Here is a 17,854-nt window from a genome sequence, read left to right as displayed (position 1 = left end):
AGGTACAAATGTGAAGCCTCTTAAGGCTATCTGAATATACATCAAAAGAGATGTATTGGTGTCTTATATTCACAAGCATATATAAAAACATATAAATCAATATAAAATAAATGCTTAATAATAAAAATTGACTTGAAAGACTAACAGGATTTTACTTCTTTGCATGGTTTTTTTTTTCCGGAAGAAAAGCTTGACTTATTTCTCTTTATTGTAAACACTATCATAATATTGACTTCTTTGGAGCTGTTTTGTTTTTATTATAAAATAAACACCCACAACAAAACTCAAAGAATAGAATGCTTTACAAATAAGACACTCGTTCTCACTCACTTTAAAATAAAAGACACTCATGAGCGGCATCATTATTAACAGTGTTTTATAAATCCATCCAGAAATGTGTATTCACACTCCTACATACACACAGTCATGTGACACAATATATGTGTACATATACATATGTAATATATTGTATCATATATATCTTTTCATTTGTAAAATAGATGGGCTTATGTACATCCTATTCAACTTGCTTAATTTATCCACTTAATTTATTCCACCTAATTTATCTCGAACATATTTCCATATCTGCACTTAAAAATCAACCTTAGGCTTTTACTAGCTGAATAGTAAAGTGATGCCACATATGGCTCTACCATTACTTCAGTTAATCAGTCTCTTTTGATGACTATTTGAGCTGCTTCCCAATCATTGCTACCACAAATGGTCCTGCAATAAACACATATTACACATTTATTCATATCCTTCTATAGGTATGGCTATTTCATAGTATAAAATTGTAGAGATAGAATCTTTGAATCAAAGGGTATGTGCATTTTCAGTTTTGGAAGCTAGCAGGCAAATATTGTCTCCAAAAAGGTTGCGCTGATTCATAGTTCCACTGATGGCATGTAAATTAACTATCTGGCATGTAACTTAATGTCATATAAGTTTTTCTCTCTTGTATGTTAATGAATTTTTTTGGTTTGCTTGTTTATGTATATATGTATGTATGTATGTATGTATGTAATCTCTATACCCAATGTTGGCCTCAAACTCATGCCCCAAGGTCAGGAGTCACATGCTATTCTGACTGAGCCAGTCAGGAGCCCCAAGAGTGAAAATTTTTTATGTTATTTTATTTGGTTTCTGTTATGATTTTTATCTCCCCTAAATAGTTATTAGTGAAGGTTGATAAAAAGTTAATATATTAAGAGATACAGCTATAAATGATGGGTTTTTAAAATTAACATTGTCAATAAACCACTGACTCTTCTGATGAATGTATAAGTGATGAGTGTGCATTATTTGCATAAAATAAGAAAGCTTGAAATTAACGGATACCCAAAGCATGGGCTCTTCATGCATGTCTTGAATATCTACTGCAAATACTATTAATACTTAGTATCTAAAATGGCAGCTTTATATATGGAAAATTAACTAAATTTTATTTTAAGAAAATAAAAGGAAATTATTTAACTTTTACCCAAATTTTTTTTTCTCCCTTGAGATTTCAAATTGGTTTGTATTCTGTTACATAAGTCTCCCTTGTTGTATTATGTTGCATTTTGCAAATTCTGTTACCTTTCACAAGATGATGTATATGTTTTTTCCTCAACATGTATATAAATGTTAAATATTTAAAAGTAAATTATTAATATTTACCAGCATATATGGTAAAATATGCATATTTTTTTCTTGGGAAGAAAGGAATGAATCACTTTATCACTCCTTTTATTTCTGAAAGGCTTCTACATTAACAGGTTGAGGGAGTTATTTGAAGGTATTCTAGAAGTTTCTGTCATATTATCCTACTAGGCCTCACCTAAACTGAAATACTGGACTTAATTTGAAGTAAAGTTCAGAACAGCAAAGTAAATGCAAATTTTGAATGTACACCCAAGCATTATGACATGAGAGTTCTCTAATTTCTCTAGAAAATAAAGATAAGAATCTGGCAGTTTTGATATGAAAAGGACTATTGACCTAATAAATAAACCTGCCAAAACTATTAATACTTTAAATTTTCTAAGATATGAAATAGTACCTCTCCCTTTCATATGTCATAGAATCTGAGATGCCATAGTCATTGCAATGTACCATTATTTCAAGATGTACCACTACAAAAGCAAAGTACTGCCAATTGTCACACATATTCTGATTTTAGAGTGTGTTTAAAAATTGCATCTTAGAACCAAAGAAATGTGGTGTATCTAAAATATTCCTAATTCTGTGTGAAAATAAACTATTTCAAAAGTAAACTTTTATCTTTAAATGGATAGGTAATTTCTTAATCCATAAAAGATCTTTTTCAAATTAATATTTCAAAAGTTATTTATGAGTTATTGGAGGATTGGAGATATATTTTAGCATCATCTTCCATTAACCCTTCCAGTTTACTAGATAAAGTTAGACCCTTTACATCCCCTCCCCTGTGTTAAAGTCTTATTAATAGAAAATCAACCATAGTAACCAATGTCACTTCTGCTGTTACAGGACAGAGGGTTAAGTTCTTACCTAAAATCTCAAGGCACTCAACTTTTCTTAAAGGTTTTTAGAACTAGGATCATATAGACTGTGAAGTCAGAAAGACTTGGGTTTGTATGTTGGCTTTGTTATTTAACCTTTGTGAGCCTTAGTTATTTCTTTTGTAAACTGGGCATAATGTTGCCTATCTCATAATATTGTTATGAAGATTAAATAAGTTTATGTAAATTTAATACAGCAGTTCAATAAATGGTGGAAAAAATTAGTAGAACTCAAGTAATTAATATTCATTATTCAATATAATATATAGATTTCTTAAAACTTATCTGCTACAAAGTTTAAAATAATGTCTAATGTAAGGTGGTATTTTATGAGTGATACTATGATACAGCACTTTATTTATTATTTATTTATTTATTTATTTTTAATGTTTATTTATTTTTGAGACAGAGAGAGACAGAGCATGAACGGGGAAGGGTCAGAGAGAGAGAGGGAGACACAAAATCTGAAACAGGCTCCAGGCTCTGAGCTGTCAGCACAGAGCCTGACGCGGGGCCCGAACTTACGAACTGCGAGATCATGACCTGAGCCCAAGTTGGACGCTCAACCGACTGAGCCACCCAGGTGCCCCATACAGCACTTTTATAGTTAAAAATATGCTGACCAGGTTTACCAGCAGAAGAAAGCATGACATGCTTTCCATGTCAGTTACCTGTTGCCATAGTAATGTTGGAAAACAACCAACCACACAATTTCAGTGATTTATAACACTAAGCATTAATTGTTGCGCAGATCAAAGCAGCTGGAGGTAAGTTAGGCAGCTCTGCTGATCTTGGCTGGGTGTTTTCACACATATGAAGTCCTCTGACTCCATGTGTCCCAACCTTCAGCAGCCTCGCCCAATCATGTCTTTATGGTAAAGGGCAAGCAAGGCACAAGCGAAGAAATAGAAATAGTACAAGTATATTTTCAACCTTATATGTGTATCACAACTGCTAACATCCTATTAGCTAGTGAAGATCACATGTCTGAACTCAGAATCAAGGGACAAGAAGATAAATGTATGTCACCTCTTGATGAGAGGAACTGCAAAGTCACATTGCAGATGACTTGGAAGAAAGAAGAATGAATAGTTGGGGCCACTCCACTATATAGACTGACTATAGATGTCAGTCTATCCCAGTTTCATGCATTTGTCCTTAAAAATTATGAGAACTAAGTTGTCTTTAAAACTCCTTGACAGGGGCCCCTGGGTGGCTCAGTCGGTTGAGCGGCCAACTTCGGCTCAGGTCATGATCTCGCGGTCCGTGAGTTCGAGCCCCGCGTCGGGCTCTGTGCTGACAGCTCAGAGCCTGGAGCCTGTTTCAGATTCTGTGTCTCCCTCTCTCTGACCCTCCCCCGTTCATGCTCTGTCTCTCTCTGTCTCAAAAATAAATAAACATTAAAAAAAAATTTAAAAATAAAAAAATAAATAAAACTCCTTGACATTCTGTACTCTTTATTTAGGAGATTTAGACCCTCTTCTTCATAAATGAAAATGTCACTGGATTCAGAAACTACCATTTATATAGCTGATTGTGATACTGAGTTTTGGAGGCTTTGCATTTGTTCTATTTTGAGTCCTTTTTCCTTTTCATGTATTTTGTTATTTTTAAGACCAAAGCTAAAGCACTATTTTTGCATACTAGCTACTACTTTCCTACAAAGTGGGGATTACACAAAATGTGAAAAAAAAAACAAACCCAAAAACCGATGTGCTCAGATTACCCTTTGTGAAGAGAATTAAAAGAAGTATCATTTTTGTGTAGTTCTGTGTGTGGGATCTTCTTTGGTGAAATAATTTAGCAGTTTCTAGGGGAAATAAACATGAAATTTGCTGCCACACCATTCTCTCAGTTGGTATCTAACCTTAGGCGATTTTCTTAAAAATTATGTCCTTCATGACGATACCAGTTTCACACAGTCATTGTTTCTAGGTTAACAGTTATGTCAAGTTGTTAATAATATTTTTTGAAATGTTGTGTTTTTCAGAAATAGCCAGACAAGCAGCGCAAATAAAGCTTTTGAGAAAACTTCAAAAGCAGGAACAGGCTCGGGTTGCCAAAGAAGCTAAAAAACAACAAGGTAGGTGATTTAAATGAAAACATAAACATCAAGAGTGAGTGTTGGGGAATTCATAAGAAGTTTCTCCTCTTTGTTTCCTTGTTGATGATATCTGTGCTTCGGTTTTTACCACAGCAATAATGGCTGCTGAGGAGAAGAGAAAGCAAAAAGAACAAATAAAGATTATGAAACAACAGGTACGTTTATGCATTAGAACTGATTTTTAAAGCACAAGTGTTATATTGAGGCTTTATTGGCATATGTAGATATGTACATTATTTTCATCTTGATTTCTGAAATAACCACATTTCACATTAATATTATGGATCTTACTTAGAAAGTTGTCATCTTGCATTAATTAAAATTCACCTCATTTTTGAACCAAGTCTCATACTTCCAAGTTTTTAAAGCTTACCAAATAGTAGATTTGTATAAGTATTTTTAATATCCTGATAGACTTTGAATATAGGTTGACATCTGAACAGCTTTCAAACTTTTAAAATTAATTATCAATAAATGAAGGCTATTGCTTAAATGTTTAGATTTTAGTAAGAGAAGCTTCTTCTTCTGAAATACATAAAATATACATAGAAAGTTAAATTCAAGTTTATAGAATAAGGTTTGTGTCCACTGCTTCTGAATGCTTAAATATTCTTAGTGCAAAAAAAAAAAAAACACAAAAAAAATAAAACCAAGAATGCACTATTTCAACATATCCAATATTCTATCTTCTATCTATAATCTCTCTCCCCTATGTAGTTTTCAAAATTAAGTACAGGTAGGTGAAATGATTTTTAAATTTTTATAAGTGAATTAAGAATTCATGCAATGGCATGACAAGATATTGAGCATTTAAGATGTGAGGGTGTGAGCTACTCTCCCATCTCCATGTATTCGTATAATCATTAAAGCAGAAAGGAAATGAGGGAACTACTATTCATTTAATATTTTGAACAGCAAGTAGTTTTTTCTGAGTATGAAACGAAGTAAATTGTGTTATTATATAAATAGCTGCTAAATAAATGGCTTGGGTTGGATGTGATGTGGGATTAGAGAGAGTTGATGTGGAATGGGGAGTCAGAACTTAGTCTGTAGTCAGGCAGCCAAGAGTTGAATATGGGCTCTGCTGCTTAATATTTTTGTCATCTTAGATGAATTATCCTCTTTGTCTCTATTTCCTCCATGGTAAAAGGAAATAACCTCATTATCTAATGATTAAACGAGATCTTGGAATGTAGCGTATATACCACAATGCCTGGCACAAACAGATGTTCACTTTTTAAGAGACAGATATCAAACACCAGACTATATGGTATACTCCTCACTGTAATTTAATGTGGTCAATTGTAAACTCAGATTCATTCCTTAGTTTGTTGATTGTGACTGCTAAAGGCACTGTATATATATATATATATATATATATATATATATATATATATATATATATATATTTATCAAAATAACATAAATATTTATTGTATATTCCATGTATATGTAAAAATAGTCTATATTTTATTTTAAGTGAAATACTAATTTTTTACAGCTTATCCTACTTCCTAATGCCTAGAGACGCACCAGATTTCATCAGCCTCTGAAGTTCAGTTTTGTGTTCCTAAGCTCTTAAAGTGGCTACACCTTAAGCCTACATAGTTTTTGCTGCTCATCAAAAAAGCATTGGGGTCCCAAGGTTCCAGCAACATGAATACAAATGAACTAATCTTAGATATTCATCAAGATATTTGTCTGAGGCTAGTCTTTTAATACCACTTGACTTATTTGTTGTTGCCAATAGGGTGAATCAAAGTCTAGCATGGGTTTACTCACATAGTCACAATGCCTATTTTATTTTATTTTTTTTTTCAATGTTTTTTTATTTATTTTGGGGACAGAGAGAGACAGAGCATGAACGGGGGAGGGGCAGAGAGAGAGGGAGACACAGAATCGGAAACAGGCTCCAGGCTCCGAGCCATCAGCCCAGAGCCTGACGCGGGGCTCGAACTCACGGACCGTGAGATCGTGACCTGGCTGAAGTCGGACGCTCAACCGACTGCGCCACCCAGGCGCCCCCACAATGCCTATTTTAAAGTCAGCATTAGATCTAGGATTAAATGGTATCACATGCTTCTTATCGTCTGGATTCTTTATTCCACCTAGTAGGCCCCTATATATCAGCATATAGTCCTCAAAGCAATTTTCAAGAGACTTGCAGAAGCATTATTATGAAGCAGAAGGAGCAAAAGCATTGGAATCTAACCAGGTCTCTATATTTAGTATTTGATGTTAGGCAAAATATTTACCCTCCAGCAATTTCAATTTTCTCTTAGGTTAAAAAAAAAAAAAAAAAAGATAACCTCAACTCCTGTGTTTTTGTTTTTGTTTTTTTTAAATATTTTTACATTTATTTATTTTTGAAAGACAGAGAGAGAGTGAGCAGGGGAGAGGGAGAGAGAGGGTGACAAAGAATTTGAATCAGGATCCAGACTCTGAGTTGTCAGCCCAGAGCCCAATGTGGGGCTCGAACCCATGAACCGTGAGATCATGACCTGAGCAGAAGTCAGATGCTTAACTGACCAAGTCACCCAGGCGCCCCGTTGTTTTTTGTTTGTTTGTTTTTGTGGGTTTTTTAAATTTTTTTTTAACGTTTATTCATTTTTGAGACAGAGAGACAGAGCATGAATGGGGGAGGGTCAGAGAGAGGGAGACACAGAATCCAAAACAGGCTCCAGGCTCTGAGCTGTCAGCACAGAGCCTGACGCGGGGCTCAAACTCACGGACCACAAGATCATGACCTGAGCCAAAGTCGGACGCTCAACCGACTGAGCCACCCAGGCTCCCCATGTGTTTTTTTTTTTCAATGATCATTAAGATATTTTAAGTAAAGTGCCCAGTTCAGTGATTGGGTACTCAATATTATAAGGTGAACTTATAATAATTTATAAACAAGGTTTATCTCTGCTAATGCTAATGACAGCACTACCAAATATATGTACATATATATGAATCACTTGGACAGCTAAGATAAAGCTCTGAGTTGAACTTAAGCCCAAAATTCCATACCTATCTCTGTGCCTAAGAAAATAATAAATCACTTTTGCTGACTTGAGAATATACCATTTTATAACCTTATGATTAACAAGAGCACGAAAATTAAATCACAAGTGTGCTTTACTTGGGTCTCAAGTTCTAAACTAAATAAATATATCAAGTGTGGATCAAGTACAGCCTTCTCTAAGACTGGAATGAAATAAAAGATACTCTTGGGTTTTTATGTTTGGCAAGCTATAATTAATATTCAATACCAAGTAGGATCACCAAAAACAAAATTATGGAATGTGATCAGTCTTCTAAAATCAGAACAGTAATTTCAGAAATCTCCTTTTCCTGCAGTAGAGAGCCCTGCAGGGAATCAATAACATTAGTATGAGGAAAAACAGCAGTAAGTTTAAAAACATGTTAAAGCAGCCATTCACAACTATGTGGATGGAACTAGAGGGTATTATGCTAAGCGAAATTAGAGAAAGACAAAAATCATATGACTTCACTCATATGAGGGGTTTAAGAGACAAAACAGGTGAACATAAGGGAAGGGTAACAAAAATAATATAAAAACAGGGAAGGGGACAAAACAGAAGAGACTCATAAATATGGAGAACAAACTGAGGGTTACTGGAGGGGTTGTGGGAGGGGGGATGGGCTAAATGGGTAAGGTGCATTAAGGAATCTACTCCTGAAATCATTGTTGCACTATGCTAACTTGGACATAAGTTAAAAAAATAAATTAAATAAAATTTTTTAAAAAAGAAAAGAAATTTAATAAAAAAACAACATGTTAAAGCATAGCTTCAAAAGATACACTAGCATCCGGAGATAGGAGTAGGTATTGTAATAGAAAGCAGTGTAAAATGGGTTGGTTCTAGAAATCCTAGGAACAGTGCAATTTGCAAGCAGTACAGTTGGGGTTGGTGGGGGTTTTTTTTTGGGTTTTTTTGGGTTTTTTAAAACTACGTATTCTTATCAGTGCCAATTTGGGAATTTCAAAGGGATTTATGAACATGAAATTGTTAACAATGTGCTTATAGCATATGGCATCATTTTTAAATCAGCTATAAAATTCTTATCAAAATTTACATGATCATTGAATTCTAAAACAATAACTAGAACATTAAATTTAGACAATGTGAATACCTAGTATGTTGTGTGAATTATTCCTTACAATGTTAAATTGTAGTTGACCCATTTTAAAATAATGTTAGATTACTGCTGAATTTAGCTTATTGTAATGTGATGTTATGTTATTCACTATGTGAAATAAGAAATTATGGTATGGAAAAAGTTGTTAATCTATTACAATTGTATAACACTATACACTTTTTTAAGAATCGTAATTTTGTCATGACATAGTGAGTAAAGGGTAAGCACTTCTCCCTGTTTTATACAAGAGTAGTTATATGTTCGAGATCATGTAATGAATGATAGTAACTCAGAACTAGCTTTAAGTTTTCTGATTCCTGATGTATTATTTTTTCTGATCATTCTGACCTATATTTATTTCAAAGTAGGTATTACTTATGCTTGCAAACAGGCTAAATGAGTTTAATTACCTTGGTTTACCTGGCTTCTATATACTTAGTTAGAATTTGTATTTTATAAATTGTTTTGAGAAATTTTGTAAAATCCTATTAAGTAAGACATGAATATATATATATATATATATATATATATATATATATATATATATATTGATGCTAAGCTAAATCATTAAGTTTTAGATCCAGCATGGGCAACCTTTGGTAAATGTGTACTTACCTTAAATTAATTTCATTCCGCTTAAATCATTAAGTTTTAGATCCAGCATGGGCAACCTTTGGTAAATGTGTACTTACCTTAAATTAATTTCATTCCGCTTAAATGTGTTCATCTACATATTTATTGTCTTAAATTATCATAACTTTTTCTACAGGAAAAAATTAAAAGAATACAACAAATCAGAATGGAAAAAGAACTTCGAGCCCAGCAAATTCTAGAGGTAGAGCTCTTAAATTTGATATAATATATCTTAAAGTTTGCAAAAATAAAAATTTTACCCACATAGTCTCTCACTCATACAAATTAATACATTCATCAGAAATTCTCTTTAAAAGTAACGCAGAGTAAGATCTTATCTGAACCTTATTTAAGTAGCAAGCTAATCTAATCCTAATTAGTCTAATAAAAACCCAGAAAATAAGACAAAATAAAGAGGAAACCTCTGAGCAGACAATATAGTTGTCATAAAGTTCATGTGCTAAAATTCATATTCTTTACTTTTAGAAAACTCATTAGGACATATAGTTAGATATTTATTTTTAATTTAGAAATAAAACATTACAAAAGTAAAAGTAAATTTTAAATGTAGAAACAGTTTAACTAGCTTGATTTTCTGGTTTCTAATATATCCTTCCCCTGAAGCTACTGGAATAGGGCTAAAGACATATGTTGGCAACAGCAGAAGTAATAGCCAAAAGACAGCAAGGGAAAAATGCAGCAAAACTCCAACCCGCATATATAGGAATTCAAAAACCTAGCAACAGCATGTAATTTTTAGTTGAATAGCAAGCAATTTTCAACACCTTAGTGGCCAAAATACATTACTCTATTGAACTGTGTAGTATAATAACTGATGTTCAGAACAATTGTCCTGAGTCATCAAGAAAAAGCTAAATTATGTTTAGTGGTACTATGTCTAAACAGGCATAGGTCTCAAAATTATTTTCATCCATAATTGTAAAAATAAACTTTTAATGTTTAAAATTATTATAACCTCTCAGCTATTCAGAAAACTATTGCTATGTAAAACAATTCTGAGGACCCCAGATAATTGAGGTTTTCTGTTTGTTTTTTTCCATCCAGAAATATACAGATATTTCCTTACTGCCTTCAAATTAATTTTAAAACCTCCCAAATAGTAAATATGCTTATCTTAAAGTAAACTGATAATAACTACTGGATAGTTATAAAACTACAAGATAGTTAAAGACTTTAAGATTGTGAAGCTCAAATTTGATGGCACAATCTTAATAATCAAAATATGCTTCATGAAATATGTTTCCATCCTATTTAAAAAAAAAAACCTTTAATTAACCACATTGCACAGCTAGGGAAAATGAGATTTAATGTGTCATTTAAATCATCTGAGGAACAGATTTATCTCATTTCAAGTGTTGAAGAAATTTCAAATAAAGTGGACGGACATGTGCATTTTTATGTTACTGATTTATTCATTAACTTTTTTATCAGTTAAAATCCACCCCATTTTCTAAACTTTCTACAGCAATCATGTTTTACTTTTAAAAACTATAAAAAAGACAATACATGCCACAAAATGGTTTTTTCTGTGTTTAAGTGTTAAGTTAAAATAACATCAATGCTTAGTTATTTCAGACTTTTAACAGAGTTTGAAGAGGGAAAGCTGACATACTTTTATACATTTTAAAACTTTTTGTATATCTTAATGCTAATTATACATTAAAAATGAGATTAGTATGTTAAATGTAATGTTAACTGGTGGGGGGTATGTAATTGTCTACATATATGTTACATATTGTTTTGTACCTGTGAGGCATGTAACTCCATTTTTAAGTCTGAGATTATTTTCAAGTTGTACTGGTGCTGTTGCATGACTTTGAGACCTGTTTTGCATGCACAGGCTAAAAAGAAAAAGAAGGAAGAAGCAGCAAATGCCAAATTATTGGAGGCCGAAAAACGAATAAAGGTTAGTTTAGATGAGAACCAGAGTTTTTATTTTTCAAAAATAAAAACTATACGCTATTACACCAGTATTAATTATACAAAAATAATAGCTCTCCTCAAAATAATTATTTTAAAATGTTTAGCACAGATACAATATGTGTATAATGTGTGGTTTTATTGTATGTATATTGTATGTATGTTTTTTTATTTCCTTATACAGGTTTTATGTGATGCTTTGAGCTCTTACTTAAGTAGCAAACATCAAATCAGAAATGCAAACTATTACATAATACCTGTATATAGTTTTGCTGAATCAGAATGATCTTCCCAAAGCTATTTTGTGTTGTTGATGTTTATGTTTTAAATTGTGTTCCAAATCTGATTCTCTACTTAGATTACAAGTTTATCTTGGTTAATATCCAGCAACTATTTTAACTATTAAAAAGTGAGAAGCCTACAGAAATAAAAATCTAATTTTAGCAACTGTTACTTACCAATAATAAAATTAGCCATTGTTAATTACTATAATGTTTTGGTTTTGACTTTCTGTTGTGAAGCATTAGAGAGTTGAACGCCGCCCCCCGCCCCCGCAACCCTCCCCAAGACACACATACAAACATACACATTCCACCCCTCACCTTCCACTTTTTCTCATAATTGATTACTGAAAGGACTGCTGAGTGAAATGAGGCCCTACTGGTTCCAGGAGCAGACACAATTATATCTTATAAAGCCAGGGAACTATTTGTTACCTTTTCTACATGGACTCTGTTACTTTTTTCTTTAGAAAAAAGATATTAATATCATGTAGATTTTTACCTTTATAAGAATATTTAAATTGATGATATTCATAGAATGTTTGCATTAAGCCTGACCCCCTTGGGGTAGTGCCCTGCATTATAGCTGAGCATGAAAATCTGAAACTGATCTCTTAGTCTCTTGTTACTTTCATAAATAGATAGTGTATAGAAATGATATAGATGCTTTTAATTATAGAGTATATTTGGGAATTTATGTTCCGAATGGACAGAGTTCTAATCAGCTGGATTTGAAGGTTGCACTACATAATGTATTAAAGTAATTTTAAAAGTCCACGTGCCAGTTGTATCTTATATGATCAGACCATCTAGCTAATCAGTTCAGTGAATATGCTATTGAAATGTGCTATTAGGTTATTGTATTTTAAGTTTAAATGGCTACTGAATAATATCCTTGCTAATAATAATATCCTTGCTTGTCATATAATCTTTCTGTATTATGTAGAACCATATGAAATTGCCACCACATAAGTAAAAAATGATTAAATATTTGCAATTTCATATGGTTTGACCTAAGGGAGGACTATAGAACCTCAGAAGAGAAACTTTTAATATTTGTACTGTGTTCTAAATCTTCCCTAAAAATTGCATATTAAAAGTTTCTTATTTTTAAGGAAAAAGAAATGAGAAGACAACAAGCCGTTCTTCTGAAGCATCAGGTCTGTATACATACAGTTATGCAATTGTCAAAATGTACATTTTATGATTTTTCTTAAATCTGATTTGGGGACAATCTTCAAAATATTTTCTTAAAAATTTCCAATTTAATTCCTGCTTAAGTTTTTCCTTCATCTTACAGTTTATTGCCTTGCTTTGGTATTGGTGTCTTTTGGGGGGTTAAAAATTGGTTTCATGACTCTGTGATTTCTGTTTCATAATGTTGTGCCAACTCTTTCTACCAGGAGTTGGAGAGGCATAGACTAGATATGGTATGGGTATGTTTATTTTTGTACATCTAACACCGCATTGTGATTTGGTTGTGATATGGTTGTCATAGCAATGCATAAAGTGTAGCACTGGCTGCTGTCATATTACATACTGCTGCATGGCTTTACAGCACAGTGCATTGCATACATCTGCTTGTCTGTCTATAAAGAAGTATGATACATCTCCAGGATTTTTAATTGATTTGTGCAAGCCTTATATAAGGCTGCTGTCTAAAAATTTACATTACTGATGTCACAATGAAAGTTGGATCACTATACAATTAGATGTGATAATGACCCATATTCTCCCATCAATTCTAGATGCAAAACTGCCATTGAATACAATGGGAATTTTGAGTTAGGTTGATGAGAGAATATGAAATATATTCTGGTTTGATAGACAAATTTTAGAAATAATTTTAGAAACATCCCTTTGGGGGGACCAAATACTTTTAAACAAAAAGAAATGATTAGATATATAACTATCTGATTTTTTATTTTAAAATAAAATGAGATTATCAAACAAAACTAGTGCTTACCTTGTTTTCATACTGTGCCTTTTAGATTCCATTTATTAGCCCATGGTGCAGCTTTTATGGTCTTACCTAGCGCATCAGGTGGCAGACATCAGTAACCAGGAATACCCCATTTCATTGGTGCTTGTATATGAACCACGACTAGTTTAACTAAATTGGTATAAAAGCTTTAAAAAACTCTTTCTAATTTGTCGGTGGCTTATTGAATTTACAAAATGATAGCGTACTTGAAATAAAAATAACTAATTCTAAAACCATGAAGTGAAAGTGATTATAAATTTCTGCCTGATCTAAAAATTTAAGAACAATACAACCTTAGTTTAATTGGCCTCTAGTACATATTTGTGGCTTTTCTAATAGCAGATGTAAGGTAACTGACCTGTTCCAGCCAACCATTATGCTTTTTGTTCTGCCAGCTTTTGAAGGAGCATCACAACTGACCATAAGTAAATCTTGTATGCTTCTGTTTACACTGTCTCCATGTTCATTGCTTTACCTTTTTGCTTTTGATTGTTCTTGTATTTGCTTTCTAAACCTGAACTAAAACATGCACAGACTGGCCATTCTTGTCTTATATTTAGTATTTACTGTGACTTGTCTATAAATGCTAAACATGCTATACTGAGTTTTGTTTTGTTTTGTTTTGTTTTTCCATTTCAAAATCAAACCATTAACTAGAGTTATTTTCCTAATTTTATCTGGCCTAATAGGAACGAGAGAGAAGACGACAACATATGATGCTTATGAAAGCTATGGAAGCTCGTAAAAAAGCAGAAGTAAGTTCATGTTTCTAGAAAAATATTATCTAAGAATAAAACCTATTTTTTCCTAAAGTAATGGTCTTTCTAAATGTGAGTTTTTCAGGACATAGGTTTGTCGTGATTTAATGGCTTTCATAAGCAAACCAAATGTTAAATAATAACTGTTAGAACGTGAAAGAACGTAGGCAGGATTCCGATGTATGTGTTCATTTCCTCAGCTGAGATTTTAATTATCTTTTTTTAATGTAGTGACCGGCATTCGTTTGGATAAAAGTAGTTATTTAATACTGTAACTAGAGTTTCACAAAATTAATATTACAGCATGCCTAAACAAGTCCTAACGCAAACCCTAGTCAGATCAACCGTGGACTTCTGCTTTCAGAATTATTCTTTACTCTTCTATGTGTAAAATTGGACCTAAACTTTCCTTATTTTTTTAAAGGTTTATTTATTTAAGTAATCTCTACAACCATGGTGGGGCTCGAACTCATGACCCCAGGATCAAGAGTCACATGCTCCTCTGACTGAACCAGCCAGGTGCCCCCAAGTACTTTCCTTAAAATAGACGTTTAACAGACAATTCAGAATAAGAAAAGTATTGAAATAAGTCAAGATGAGCTTATTTAGAACATAATAGAAATCAGTTAAAGGTTAAAATATATATTACAAAGGAATGCATTGTATATTAAAGTAGTTAAATAAAGGTATGGCCACTGTATCCAGGGCTTTGGAGTATGAGAGACTCAGATTTCCCATGCCAACTCTGAACCAACTTGCTTTACCTCTTGAGGCTATTCTTTAAAATTGAGATAATGATACCTACCTCCTAGGATTATAAGATTATCGAGTGAGATAAGCATTTAATAAATGACAATTAATTAAAATGACACTGTTTGATCTAGAAGTTGAGATGCCTGTATTTCAGTATTTTGTCCTCAGCTCTGGCTTAAACTATCATTATAGATTTCTAATATAGAGAGGCAACATGCCAAGAATAATATACCAAGAATAATATATATTACTTTATAAATATAAAGTACTAATATAAAGCACAATAATGCAAGAAACCTGCCTTCCCTTGTTTTCATTCTTGGTTTCCTCAGTACTCTCTAATGTATTCTCTACAGAGCAGCCAGAGTGATCTTTTCAGAAAGGAAACCAGGTTACATCTTAACACTCTCCAGTGGCTTCTCATTGCCATTGTAATAAAGTCCAAATTCCTCACCATGACAAAGCAGTCCCACATGTTCTGACCTCTCATTCCAACTTTACCTCATACAGTTTGTCTCTTAAGTACTGTATTTCAATCATTTTTGTTTTTTATTATTCTAGACAAAGGGTTTTTACCATTGCTGTTCTTGCACCAAATATTCGAGTGGTTCTTATTTGCTGTTTATTTATTTATTTATTTTTAATTTACATTTATTTATTTTTGAGAAACAGAGTGAGACAAAGCATGAGTGGGGGAGGGGCAGAGAGAGAAGGAGACACAGAATCTGAAGCAGGCTCCAGGCTCTGAGCAAGCGGTCAGCACAGAGCCTGATGTGGGGCTCGAACCCACGAACTGTGAGATCATGACCTGAGCCTAAGTTCTCATGACCTGAGCCGAAGTCAGACGCTCAACTGACTGAGCCACCCAGGCCTTCCTTATTTGCTGTTTAGTTATAGATCAAATGTTAACTTGTCAAAGAGGCCTTCCTGGAACACCTAATGTTGCCTTTTTTATACCCCCTTTCTGGACCTCCGTTCCATCATCTTACTTATTTTGCACTTGTTTATGGTCTGTTTCCTCCCAGGAGGGTAAGATCTGTGAGGACAGGAATCTTGTCTGTCTTGTCTGCCACTGTATATATTTGTATATGTTTGGAGCTTAGAAAATTATAGTTGAATGAATGAATGAATGAAATAAAAATGAAAGTAGCAGTTAAAGAAAACAAATTGATGATAAAAAAATCATTAAAGAATGAATACATTATTATGTTTTCTGTCAATATAATTCTCTTTATGTAATAACAGTAAAATCTTTTATTTTACTCTAGGTGATTTTCCTTCTTAAAGCTAAACATCCAAAGAACCATTATTTAAAATAGCAATAGAATAACATATATCACAAATAGTCCTTTATTGGAATATATGAGAGAATCCCATAGGTAAAACTGAGCTCCTAAAATGTTGTTATCCTGGGGCACCTGGATGGCTCACTCAGTTAAGCCTCTGACTTTGGCTCAGGTCATGATCTTGCACTCTGACTTTGAGCCCCACATCAGGCTCTGTGCTGACAGCTCAGAACCTGGAGCCTGCTTCAGATTCTGTCTCCTCTCTCTGCCCCTCCACCTCTCATGCTCTGTCTCTGTCTCTCTCTCTCTCTCTCAAAAATAAATAAACATTAGAAAAATTTTTTAAAAATGTTGTTATCCTCTGATAACTATAGACTTGTGAACAAAACTAGATAATTTTACCACTTATTCTGATTTGTTCCTCTACTGAATGGTACCTATAGATCTGCGATCAACTAAATATTTTTTTGAATTTCTTAAACTATTATTTTGTGGACAGCATTAGATTAGATACTGCAGGAAAAACAAAATAAATATTAATGATTTTTTTTTAGCATATCAGAGAGATAAAACTTTACAGTGTTAACAGTTAAGCATTAACTAGGCATATGTTTTTACTGGCAATCCAAATCTTCGTCACATCTTTACAAGAACTTGCCACCTTAGTGAATATTAACAAAATATTCCTATAGGCACTTGTCCATTTCCTTATTATTACTTAACATGCAAAAGATGTAACTTTAATGCCAATAATGGTCATATCTTGGCCTCATATTCTGTCTCCTATTACCTATATATTTTTTTCCATTTTTAACTATTAAAAGAACAAACTTTTTACAACGTTAAAGTCATATGATACCTAGGCAGGGCCAACTAAAAATTCTCAACTGGAGGGCATCTTGATGGCTCTATCAAGTGAGCGTCCAACTCTTGATTTTAGCTCAGGTCACAATCCCAGGGTCATGGGATCGAGCCTGCCTTGGGCTTTGTGCAAGCAAGGAGCCTGCTTAAGACTGTGTCTCTCTGTCTCTCTCTCTCTCTCGCTCTCGCTCTCTCTCTCTCTCTCTCTCTCTCTGCCCCTCTCCCCTGCTTGTAATCTGTCTAAAATAAAAATATAAATAAATAAATAAATAAATAAATAAATAAATAAATAAAATTTAAGGAAATATTAAAAAAAAATTCTGAACTGGCCAATATGTAACCCTTGATTCTAACATTTAATTATTACATTTGACATTTAATTATTGTGAAGAAATAAAAATATAGAGGATAAACAAAATTGCAAATGCTATGATTAATGTTTAAAGACTTGAGGTTAAAAAAATGAATTACTTTCACCTTGTTAGTTAAAAATCTATAACATCTGAAATTATTCCAAGAAATTCCCTATATCCATCAAAGTAAGAAGGTAACACAAACATCACTTTTATGTTTCTCTGT

At 33.0% G+C, this 17,854-nt stretch overlaps 1 protein-coding gene across 20 annotated transcripts in view; it reads left to right on the top strand.

Annotated features, from left to right (window-relative positions):
- The window catches only part of BAZ2B (bromodomain adjacent to zinc finger domain 2B), a 434,498-nt gene that overhangs the window by 356,804 nt on the left and 59,840 nt on the right, over nucleotides 1-17,854 (top strand). For 11 of the 20 annotated variants that reach the window (XM_042948879.1, XM_042948881.1, XM_042948880.1 and 8 more), the window contains 7 exons: nucleotides 4,516-4,608; nucleotides 4,723-4,784; nucleotides 9,548-9,613; nucleotides 11,273-11,338; nucleotides 12,749-12,793; nucleotides 13,037-13,069; nucleotides 14,307-14,372. In XM_042948879.1, the coding sequence (XP_042804813.1) occupies nucleotides 4,516-4,608; nucleotides 4,723-4,784; nucleotides 9,548-9,613; nucleotides 11,273-11,338; nucleotides 12,749-12,793; nucleotides 13,037-13,069; nucleotides 14,307-14,372 (431 nt within the window). The remainder of the gene's footprint in view (nucleotides 1-4,515; nucleotides 4,609-4,722; nucleotides 4,785-9,547; nucleotides 9,614-11,272; nucleotides 11,339-12,748; nucleotides 12,794-13,036; nucleotides 13,070-14,306; nucleotides 14,373-17,854) is intronic. The other 9 variants (XM_042948895.1, XM_042948888.1, XM_042948891.1 and 6 more) reach the window with 2 other exon arrangements.

This window comes from Panthera leo, chromosome C1 (assembly GCF_018350215.1).
Source record: "Panthera leo isolate Ple1 chromosome C1, P.leo_Ple1_pat1.1, whole genome shotgun sequence".
NCBI classification, from domain to species: Eukaryota; Metazoa; Chordata; class Mammalia; order Carnivora; family Felidae; genus Panthera; species Panthera leo.
This window is presented reverse-complemented; position numbering and strand designations above follow the sequence as displayed.